The sequence below is a fragment of the Lipotes vexillifer genome, unplaced genomic scaffold (genome assembly GCF_000442215.2).
Source record: "Lipotes vexillifer unplaced genomic scaffold, Lipotes_vexillifer_v1.1 scaffold1139, whole genome shotgun sequence".
Taxonomy (NCBI): Eukaryota; Metazoa; Chordata; class Mammalia; order Artiodactyla; family Lipotidae; genus Lipotes; species Lipotes vexillifer.
In genome coordinates this window covers 889,943-901,937 of record NW_006798273.1, presented here as the reverse complement: position 1 = coordinate 901,937, position 11,995 = coordinate 889,943, and the positions used below count along the sequence as shown (strand labels likewise).

Genomic DNA, 11,995 nt, shown 5'->3' with positions numbered 1-11,995 from the left:
GGCCAGTGCAGGGTGGGCGGGCGGGTGCGTTCGGCCAATCAGGACGCGGCTTCGGCCCGCGCCACTCTTGCCGCTGTGAACCGGTTGTAGGACGCCTTACCCTCTGGGCTCCTACACTTTGCACCGTGTCTCTTCCTTTAAAAGGAGGTTCTCCTGGAATGCACGTTAGTTCAGGGCCATGGAAGTATTGTGGTTACTGCTGTATGCATAATACGCATGCATTTATTTTTACATTCATTCAACTAGTATTGAGTATCCCCTTCGGGCCAGAACATTTTTTGCGGTAGCGGGCCTCTCACTGTTGTGGCCTCTCCCATTGCGGAGCACAGGCTCCGGACGCGCAGGCTCAGCGGCCACGGCTCACGGGCCCAGCCGCTCCGCGGCATGTGGGATCCTCCCGGACCGGGGCACGAAGCCGCGTCCCCTGCATCGGCAGGCGGACTCTGCACCACTGCGCCACCAGGGAAGCCCCGGGCCAGAACCTTTGTTAGATGCATAGATATAGCAAAGAACAAAACAGATAAGATCCCACCCTCTTAGAGCATGTGTTTTAGTTCGGGAGACAGACAGGAAACGAAATAATTACTGATGAGGCTGAGTACTCAGATTGAGAAAAACAGTCGGGGGAGGGTCCCTTTAGATTAGGGAGTCAGGGAAGATCTTTAAGCAGATTCTGGGGAACGTGTTCAGGCAGAAGGAGCAAGTACAAAAAAGGGCAAAAGAGAAAGAGGCTGACATGGGCGAGGACCAGGATTTTGTAACTGAACAGTGAGTGAGGTCGGGCAGGTAGTCAGGGCCTTTGTAGGTCTTGGTAAGAGGTTTGGAAACTTAGGTACATTTTGGACGTGGTAAGTGATTTACCTGAGTCAGGTGAAAGCGTCAATAATCACGTGGATAAGAGCTTGACACTCAGGGCAGTGATATGGGCTGCTCAGGGAAGTGGCCTGTGGACTGAGAAGTAAATTTGGTCATCATCATCATGTAGATGGTAAAACCATGGGAACAGGTGAGAACACTAGGAAGACCCTATAGAGAAAATACTTGGGACCAACATTTAGAGGCTGGTTAGAGAAGGAAGAGCTAGAAAAACTCAGAAAAGAGTGGTGTTGTAGAAGCCAAGAGTGTTTGAAGAGGCAGAGTGTTGTCAGCTGTTTCAAGTGCTGTTGACTCTCAAGAGGGATGAAGCCCAAAAAGTGACGAGTGGCTTTGGCAACATGAAGCTGTGGTGGTGGGTGTGGGAGCCAGACCAGAGGGGTTGAAAAATGAGTAGGAGTTGAGGAAATGGATACCGAAAGTGTTTCTGAGTTCAGTAACCATCTGCTGAATGAATGAATGTATAATGGAAAGGGAAGGAGAGAAATGGGGAGGGAATGTAAAGGGAAGGAGAGAAATCAGGGAAAGACAATTCTGAGAAATAAGGCATGCCTCTAATTCCCATTTTGAGTTCCCCTCTTAGAGAAATTCCTCCTTTAGTGCTTTGTTTCTGTTTTTCTCTTGTCCCAAGGTCCAACTCCCTTCCTTACATTGGTTGCAGTGCCCACATTCAAGTAGTCACAAGTCCTCTTGATTCAGTCTCTAAAAATGTCTCTTGCCTCCTTCCTATTTTTACTTTCTTCTTTTTTGTTTGTTTTGACCTCAGCTGAGAGTTATGTTAATCATACTCTTTAGCTTGTGGGAAGCTATCAGGGAAACTTGTGAAGTTGTTCTTGTATTTTTAATTCTCTTTTATCCCCACTCTTCATTCTTTCCCTTCCCCTTACATGGGCAACCTTGTAGTGTTTGTTGTATGTCACTATTTTTAATGTGTTCCTATAAAATGTGTGTTATATTATGCATATTTTTTTCATATCACCAATTCTGAACCAGCTGAGATATACATTCTTATTCTCCTTTGGAGGATGAAGTAGCAAACCCTTAGAGCATTTACTTAAAATTTCTCCAGTTAGTAAGTGAAGGAGCTGGAGTTTGAAGCCAAGCCTTCTGATTCTTAAATCTGGAAACTCTCCCCCCAGGTCTCTCAGTTCCTTCATCTCTGCCTTCCAAGGATCTTGTTTCTTGGCCTACTCTCATAGGCCATAGCCACTCACCACCGTGGTCACACCCTAGACCTTGTCGCTGCGCCACTCTGTCATATCAGTGCATCCCACCTCTCAATCACTCCTGTCTTTCCAGCTTACTCCCTCTTGTTCCCCGACTCCAACAATCCTTTGACCCAGCAGACCTGTATTCGTCTACTTTTCACTGTCTCTCACCTCTCTGCCCTTGTTCCCCTCCTTACTTAGCTTACATTCAGTGGTCATTTGGTGTAATCACTCCCTTTCATATGCCCAAAACCCCTTGCCCTCCTCTTGCCTCCTTACACTTGCTTGACAAAATCACAACTCTGGTTAATCCCTACTCTGCCTGCTCTGCTTGCACCCAGTGGTCTCAAGGGGACCCTAAAGCTGCCCAGCATTCATGCTGTATTCCCTGGTTCATCCACTCTCCTTTTAGATGATGATTTCATATCTTCCTTTCTCTCCTGAAATCTCAGCACCTCCTCCCCAGCCCTCGCCCTTACCTGCTGAGTTTTTGGTTTTTAGCGGCTTCTTTAATTTTTAAAAGAATATTTATTTATTTGTTTTGGCTGCTCCGGGTCTTAGTTGCGGCATGTGGACTTCTTAGTCGTGGCAGGCATGAGGGATCTAGTTCCCTGTCCAGGTATCAAACTCCGGCCCCCTGAATTGGGAGCGTGGAGTCTTACCCACTGGACCACCAGGGAAGTCCCTAGCGGCTTCCTATTTTACTAAGAAAATAAAAGCAGTCAAAAGATATCCGCAAGTCCACCAGTGCACCTTCTCCCCTACCTGCATCTTTGCCTGTGTTCTCAGTCTTCCTTCCTTTTGCTGTGGATGGACTCTATGCTCTCAGCAAGGCAGCCCCTTTACCTGCTTGAGTACATTGTTCAGCAACTTTTACCCTTTCTTCTGCATGATCTCTGTGAATAACAGCCCTCTCAAAGATATCTGGAACCTGTGAGTATGTTGTTTTACATGGTAAAAGGGACTTTGTGGATATGATTTTTTAACAAATTAAATTTTATTGTAGTATAGTTGATTTACAATGTTGTGTTAGTTTCTGCTGTACAGCAAAGTGAATCAGTTATACATATACATATATCCACTCTTTTTTAGATTCTCTTCCTATATAGGTCATTACAGAGTGTTGAGTAGAGTTCCCTGTGCTACACAGTAGGTTCTTATTAGTTATCTATTTTATACATAGTAGTGTGTATATGTCATTCCCAATCGCCCAGTTTATCCCTCCCCCCCACATTTCCCCCTTGGTAACCATAAATTTGTTTTCTACATCTGTGACTATTTCTGTTCTGTAAGTAGGTTCATTTGTACCATATTTTTAGATTCCACATATAAGCGATATCATATGATATTTGTCTTTCTCTGTATGACTTACTTCACTCAGTATGACAATCTCTAGGTCCATCCATGTCACTGCAAATGCCATTATTTCATTCTTTTTTATGGCTGGGTTCTGGTTTGGTATCAGGGTGATGGTGGCCTCTCAGAATGAGCTTGGGAGTGTTCCTTCCTCTGCAGTTTTTTGGAATGGTTTGAGAAGGAGAGGCGCTAACTCTTCTCTAAATGTTTGATAGAGTTTGCCTGTGAAACCATCTAGTCCTGGACTTTTGTTGGAAGTTTTTTTTTTTTTTTTTTTTTTTAGTCGAGGTGATATGAGTGCCAAAGAAGAATAGAATTTAGAGCATACATTTATTCAGGGGCAGGAGAAAGAAGGAAAGACAGGAAATGAGCTAGGGAGTGGCAAAGAGGAGGAGGCAGTGCCTGAGGCTCAAGGAAGGGCGGGCCTCTCACTGTTGTGGCCCCTCCCGTTGTGGAGCACAGGCTCCGGACGCGCAGGCTCAGCGGCCATGGCTCACGGGCCCAGCCGCTCCGCGGCATGTGGGACCCTCCCGGACCGGGGCACGAACCCGTGTGCCCTGCATCGGCAGGCGGACTCCCAACCGCTGCGCCACCAGGGCAGCCCCCCCTGAAATATTTTCTTCACCTACTTGTGGAATGCCACACTCTCGTTCACTAGTTACACATTCCTCATCTCCTCCCTGATTCCTCGTTTCCTTATCTTTAAACTTTTGAAGTATTCTAGGACTCAGCCTTCTGCTTTTTTCTATTTGTCCTCATTTTTTGGTCTTCTCATCTAGTCTTACGGCTTTGAATACCCTCTCTATGCTTACAACATCCACGTTTCTATATCCAGCCCAGAACTTTCCCCTCAACTCTAGACTTAAATATTTGGCTCTCTACCCCAGTTGGATGACTAGTAAGTCTCTCAAATCCAGCAGGCCCCAAACTGAGCCCTGACCTTGCCTCCTTTCCCCACAAATATGCTTCTCCTGTAGTCTTCCTCTCTCAGGTCCTGGCAACTCCATTTCATCAGTTGTTCAGGGTAGTGTTGTAGTTATCCTTCATTCTTCTGTTTTTTCTCATGCCCCACATTTAATCCATCAGGAAATCACGTTGGCTCTACCTTGAGACTATATCCGGTGTCCGACCACTGCCTACCACCTCCACTGCCCCCTATCTGGTGTGAGTCACCAGCATCTCTTATCCTGGTTGTTGGTAGTTGCCTTCTAATTGGTCTTCCTGCTTGTCCTTTCAGTTTTCAACAGAATAGCCATAGGGATCTTCGTGAAGCATAAGTTAGATCACTTTATTCCTCTTCTCACCACCTTCCAATCACTTCCCTTCTCACTGCTCATGAAAGCCCAGGTCTTTACAGTGGCCCATAAGTAAGGGTCATACACCCCTACCGGCCGTCCCTCCCTTATTCTGACTGATTGGTGCTCCTGCCCTACCAGGCCCTGCAAGTCTGACACCCTGTGACCTCTCTCACTTCCGTGTTTCCCTCTCACTGCTTCCGCCACCCTGGCCCCTCAAACGTGCCCGGCATGTTCCTGCCTCTGTACTTGCTGTTTCCCCTGCTTCCATGTAGCTTCCTGCAAATATCTGCACGGTCTTGATTCTGTTACCTTCTTGCTGAAATGTTTCCTTGACCACTATATTAAAAATGACCTCCCACCTCCATTCCCCAGTCCTCTTTATTCCCCTTCCATGCTTTACTTTTCCCCATGGCTTTTATCTCCATCTAACATGCCATCCATTTTCTAACTTCTTATTATGAAAGTGTTCAAACATACAGGGACGTTGAAAGACTTAGACAGTACATAGCCTCGCACTCACAACTTAAACCCAATTGTTAACATTTTGCCATATTTTTCTTCTCTATCACACACACACACACACACACACACACACACACACACTGTTTTGACTGATTCATTTGAAAGTTGCACACACCATGTCATATCACCCCTCAGTTGTTTCCTGTGCATCTTCCAAAAGTAAAGATATTCTTCTACACACCATTATGTCATTATCACACCTGAGAAAATAAAAATCAATTCCCTAACATTCCCTGATATCCAGACTATATTCCAGATTTCTCTGTTTATCCCCAAAATGTTGTTTATAGTTAATTTTTTTTTTGTTTGACCAAGGATTGGCTGAAAGTTCAGAGGTTGTTTTTGGTTTGTATGACTCTTTGGTTTCTTTTGCTCAAGAAGAATCCCCTACTTTTTTTTTCTTTTTTTCTTTTTTATGACATTGACTTTTATAAGAGCTAACTGTCCCATATTCTGGATTTGTCTAAATGTTTTCTTCTGATATCATTTAACTTGTTCTCTAGACCTTATATTTCTTATAAACTGGAAGTTAGATTTAAAGTCTTGGTTAAATTTAGGTTAAGCATATTTGGCAAAAGTATTTTACGGATGATGCTCTGAATTTCATATTTTGTCCCGTAAGGAGATGAGTAAGTTTCAAGTTGTCTCATTTTTAGAGAGGCTACATCTGATTGTTTGGTTAACGTGGTGACTGCTAGATCTTTCATTGTAAAAGACATTTTTCCCATTGCAGTTAGCAAGTAATCTGTGGGCAGTTCTTTGGAATATTCTATTTAGTTTACATATTTGTGTTGCTTATTCTGTCTGCCTGCTGGGATTAGAACCTAGTCTGTCTGACGTGATAGCCCATCCCTCACCCTTATGTCAGCATCTTATCTTTTCTCTCTTGCCTGTCATCATGGTTATATATATCTGTTGTTCTGCTGGTTTGTGAGCTTATCAGAGGCAGCGACTTTTTCTTACCAGTGTTATATCCCATATAGTGCTTTGGGTTTACAGTAGCTGCAGAGTGGATATTTGTCCAGATTGGCAGGAAGCATCAGAAACCCATCACCCCCCCACAAGAAACCTGAACTACAGAGGTTCTAGCCATAGAATATTAGAGTTGGAAAAGATCTTGGTGGGAAATGTGCTGTGAACTTCCACCCTGGGACAGGTCCCAGCCCCTGTTTAGATGTAGGAAACGTCCTGCTTCAGGTTTCCTGAGCAAGTGTTTTGTTCCACTGCTGTCAGCCACAATGAAGAACTCTCCTTCAGGGACCCGTGAATGCCACCACAGCACCTCCTCACCCTCAGAGCAGGTGTTCTCCATGGCTCTACCCAGGAAGGCCCCTCTCAATACTCCTGGCACCCCAGTCCTTGAAGACTTTCCTCAGAATGACGACGAGAAGGAGCGGCTGCAGCGGAGGCGCTCCAGGGTCTTTGACCTGCAGTTCAGCACAGACTCGCCTCATTTGCTGGCCTCCCCCTCCAGTAGGTGAGTGGGTGTTGGGCTGCCTTGCTGTGGTGGGTTACGTGGGTTTGCATTACCACTATACCTTGTGGATTCTGGGTCTGGATTTTGAAAAGATCCAGTGTCGTTGATCCTTGCCAGAGGTTTTTTTTTCTTTTTCCTTTCCTTTAGGAATGTTGATGTTTCAGCTACGATTCCTAAGTTTACAAACACACAGATTACTGAGCATTACTCCACCTGTATCAAACTGTCTGCTGAAAATGTGAGTATCTGCTGGTTTAATCAGTGAAGATTTTGCAGCTTGATCAGAGAGGAAATCTAGTCTTCTTGATTCTGTAGAGAATGCATGATCAGTGATTGTGCACTTTTATTCTCTAGTGACTCTTCTCAGTGCTGGTGTTTTCAATGTGGTTTTACTGTTTCTTATAGACCTTCGGTGTCCCTCTGACAAGTTGCCTGCCCCCTGCAGTGTGTCACGAGGCAGCACACTAGGGGTTAATAGTGTAGTTCTGGAGCTAGATAGTAGATAGATAGTAGGGTTGTGGGCTAATTGTGAGCCCTAGATCTAGCCTGAGTTGGAAACCTGTCACTTACAAAGCTGTGTGGCCTTGGCAAGTCACTCAGCCACTGTGCTGCAGGGTGGTCTTCCTCTGTAAAATGGGAATGAGAATAGTCCCTGCCTGAGAGTTGTTCTGAGGGTCACCGAGCCCCTCTGTGTCAGTGCTTAGAATAGGACCTGCACACAGGAACACTCAGGAATTGTGTGCTGTCACTCCAGACCTTGAGAATGAGGAAGTACACACATGGATTTAGCTGTATCACCAGATGTTTGTGGGAATGGATATCTGTGTTGAGATGTGGGATATTCCTGTTTAAAAGTTTAGCTTCCCATGACAGGGTGGCATTATTTATGTGAGCATAGGCTATAAATAACAAGCCTTTCTAAAACTTTCTGTTTTCAGAAAATCACCACCAAGAATGCTTTTGGCTTGCACTTGATTGATTTTATGTCAGAGATCCTTAAACAGAAAGATGCCGAACCGACCAACTTTAAAGTAAGAAGGATGTTCACCTTCTCTTACATCTGAATTAATGCTAGTGATTGCTAATCCTTAGCATAGCACAATAATTGAATTCTACAAATACATGAGAGCCTTCCTTGTTTAAAACATTTTATTAGCTACTTTACTTTCTTTCCTTAACTGATGAAATGTAGAGAAAATATCTTTCTGTTATGTTTTTTTTTTATTCCCTGTGTTAGGGGAATCTTTTTCATATTTTTCTTAAGGACAAGTACATATTTTATGCAGATTGCTTTGTTTTGCCATTCAGCTGCTCCTTTTTTATGATCACCATGAGTACAGCTCTGCTTGTTTGACTAGGTGGCTGCCGGCACTCTGGATGCCAGCACCAAGATCTATGCTGTGCGCGTAGATGCCGTCCATGCTGATGTATACAGAGTCCTTGGTGGGCTGGGCAAGGATGCACCATCTCCGGAAGAAGAAGAGGGCCATGGTGCAGGTACCTGGGTTGGGATCTGGATGTAAGGGGCTTTTTTAAAGGGTGTAGCAGGTAGTTATTTGAGTAACATACTGAAATGAAGTCACAAGAAATCACTTCTCTCATTCCGTTGAAGACATGGATGTTTTCAGAATTATATTTGAGAAGATACTCAAACACTAGATTTGTTTTTCTTTGGAAAAGAGAGGGACCTTATAAAAGCTTTTAGATTTTATTTAGACAAGATTGAGTAAACATCACCAACGAGGGAGCTTCTGATCTGGGGAGTCTTTGGAAATTGACTTGTATCAGAAACCAAATACTTAATCTAGTAGTTCGGTTTCTCCCTAAGCTGCGGATTAGACGTGCCTGCTGCTTTGAGGGGATGGCATGTGTTTTAATTACGATCACTCTCTAGAGTTTTGAAGAACTTGAATTGATAAGTTCAGTTACGTGCTCCAAAGCAGCCCCTGCAGTGCACGGTCTTACTCCTTGTAGATGGAAGTGCAACCGAAACAGGAACAGCCAAGAAGGCTCCAAAGCCAAGGAAGAAGCACTTGTACAAAACCATCGAGCCGAATATAAACAACCTCAACGTCTCCGAAGCAGATCGAAAGTGTGAGGTGAGAAACTGTGTGCCCAGTGTAGTCTCTGACTAATTCAGAGGCTCAGTGGCAGAAACTTGCTGCTATGTGCTTGTTCAGGCCTCCAGGGAGTAAAATATTCAACTGGTGTCTCTGCATTGTCATCCTTTAGCTTTACAGCGAAGACTGACAGGGGTAGGTCCCTGCTTTTCCCTCAGTATTTCAGAATGATTGAGTAGAACGAGATGGCAAATTACCGAGAAAACCAATTGATTAAATATTAATTTTCTCCTGTAGTACATGCAGCAGTGGTGATGACAGCTAACATTTATTGTGTGTCTACTAGGCACACCGTGCTGCCCAAGGCCCGTGACCTGTGTTAACCCATTCTGTCCTTACAACATCCTTGCTACTTTTTATGAAGAGGTAATTGAGGTTCAGGGCTGTGGAGTAATACTTGTCCAAGATGACGTAATTAGTAAGTAAACTGGGATTTGAAACTAAGTGGTCTGGCTCCAGAGTCCATGCTCTAAACAACCTTACATGATTTAGCAAATCCTGAGGAATCTGCTTAAAGGAATGGTACCAGAGGCCTCTTAATAAATTAGCAGTTAATTTAAAGCAAACAGATGTTGCTACAATTAAAAAAAAAAATTTGCTATTAAAAACAATTTCAGTGAACATTCTTGTACCTGTTTGCATTCTTCTGGGAGTATATTTGTAAGAAAATTCTGAGACATGAAATTTCCATTGCCCTCACAAAAAGGTTGTACCAACTTACTCTCCCACCAACGCTGGACTAGATTATTTCTTTCTCTTACCTGCATCCCACCAACGATGGGGTAGATTATTTCTTTCTCTTACCTTTCTCTTTCTTTCTCTTACCTTAGTAATTAAGGTCACGAGACTGGAATTGATCACCAAGGGAATAAGTGTATGTGGAAAAAGGACCGGGCCCGGATACCCCTGTCTTAACAGTTCAGAGAGATGAATAAGCAACGTCCAGTAGATGGGGGAAGACCAGGAGAGTGTGGTATTGAAACGAGTGTTTTAGGGAGGATGGAGTGGTCAACCATGTCAAATATGGCAGCCTGAGGCCATGGTGAGCTTGGCGAAGGGGCCCTGGGGAGCTGCAGCTCAGACCTCCAAGGAAGGGTGCTGCTTGGCTGATGCTGGTGTCCCTGAGTTTGGAGGAGGGGCTTGGGGGCCCAGGACCCAGACGTCTAAGGAAGGAATGCCCACTGGTGCTGGTGTCTCTTATTGGCACCCAGCGAGGTTGGTTCTGTGAGTATAAGGAAAAAGTATAAGTTAAATTCAGCTACTGCCCAGGTAGGACCTGCTGCTCCTGGGGTGGTGAATCACTGCTGGGTGACACTCCCAGGAGCAGGAATCCTGCAGAAAGAAGTCTGTCCCTTCTCCTTCCTCCAGCCCTGCCATCTCCCTCTAGTGCCCGCTTTTGGTGGAGCCCAAGAGGGAGCTGCTGGCACAGCTGAAGTGTGGTCTCCAACCCAGCATCACAGAGCAAAGTATAGAAGGTAGGTTTGGAGCTGAATGGCAATAGCTTAATAACTGCCAGAGAGGCAAAGTCTTGCAATATCTACTTCCAAGAAGGTTGGAAGTTACTATGTATAAAATAAATAAGCTACAAGAATATATTGTACAGCACAGGGAATAGAGCCATGTTACCTGTTACCTGTTACATGTTACCTGTTCCCAACAGGTAACATTTTTCATATTTGCTTTACAAATATGGGAGTACAGGGGGAAAGCAAATATGAAAAATGTACAGGGAGAAAGGGTACAGGGAGAAAGCAAATATGAAAAATGTTACCTGTTCAGAAATCTAGGTAAAAGTTACACAGAGATTCATATTACTATTTCAACATTCTTGTAGGTTTGAAATTTTTCAAAATGAATTGGGCAGGGGGAAATAAATGGGAAGGGAGGCAGTTTTTTAGAAGAGTTTTGCTATAAATTGGGGCAGAGTAATGGAATGGCAAGGGAAAGTAAGATCCTGAGTTTCTGTGTTTTTTTGTTTTTGTTTGTTTTTTTAAAGAATGATGTAGTATTTATTGACATGGGAATATTTGCACAATATATTCTTTTTTAATTTTTAAAAATTATTTTTGAGGTGTAATTTATTTACAATGTTATATTAGTTTCAGGTGTACAACACAGTGATTCAAAATTTTTATAGATTTAAAGTTATAAAATATTGGCTCTATTCCCTGTGCTGTACAATATATTCTTGTAGCTTATTTATTTTATACATAGTAATTTGTACCTCTTAATCCCCTACCCCTGTCTTGCCCCTTCCCTTTCCCTCTCCCCACTGGTAAACACTAGTTTGTTCTCTATATCTTGAGTCTGTTTCTATTTTGTTATATACATTCCTTTGTTTTATTTTTTAGATTTCACATATAAGTGATAACATACAGTGTTTGTCTTTCTCTGTCTGGCTTATTTCACTAAGCATAACAACCTCCAGCCATGTCAAGGTCCAGCCATGCTGTTGCAAACAGCGAAACATCTTTTTTTTTTTTTATGGCTAAGTAGTATTCCATTGTGTGTGTGTGTGTGTGTGTGTGTACGTGTACACACACACACATATACACAGCATCTTCTTTATCCATTCATCTGTTGACAGATACTTAAGTTGCTTCCATATCTTGGCTCTTGTAAATAATGCCTCTATGAACATTGGGATGCATGTATCTTTTCAAATCAGTGTTTTCGTTTTCTTCAGGTATATACCCAGGAGTGGAATTGCTGGATCAAATGGTAGTTTTGTTTTTAGTGTTTTGGAAACCCTCCATAGTGGCTGCACTAATTTACATTCTCACCAACTATATACCAGGGTTTCCTTTTCTCCACATCCTTATCAGCATTTGTTATTTGTGGTCTTTTTTTTTTTAATTTATTTATTTTATTTTTGGCTGCATTGGGTCTTTCTTGCTGCACACAGGCTTTCTCTAGTTGCAGTGAGTGGGGGCTACCCTTCACTGCAGTGCACGGGCCTCTCATTGCAGTGGCTTCTCTTGTTGCGGAGCATGGGCTCTAGGCATGCGGGCTTCAGTAGTTGTGGCGCATGGACTTAGTTGCTCTGTGGCATGTGGGATATTCCCAGACCAGGGCTTGAACCCGTGTCCCCTGCATTGGCAGGCAGATTCTTAACCACTGCGCCACCAGGGAAGTCTCTGT

The 11,995-nt window shown here is 43.6% G+C and overlaps 1 protein-coding gene across 1 annotated transcript in view; it reads left to right on the top strand.

Annotated features, from left to right (window-relative positions):
- Nucleotides 1–6,495: 6,495 nt before the first annotated feature.
- The window catches only part of NCAPH (non-SMC condensin I complex subunit H), a 29,185-nt gene continuing 23,685 nt past the window's right edge, over nt 6,496–11,995 (top strand). The window contains exons 1-5 of the mRNA XM_007470186.1: nt 6,496–6,734; nt 6,882–6,972; nt 7,673–7,765; nt 8,093–8,231; nt 8,709–8,833. Coding sequence (XP_007470248.1) covers nt 6,496–6,734; nt 6,882–6,972; nt 7,673–7,765; nt 8,093–8,231; nt 8,709–8,833 — 687 coding nt within the window. The remainder of the gene's footprint in view (nt 6,735–6,881; nt 6,973–7,672; nt 7,766–8,092; nt 8,232–8,708; nt 8,834–11,995) is intronic.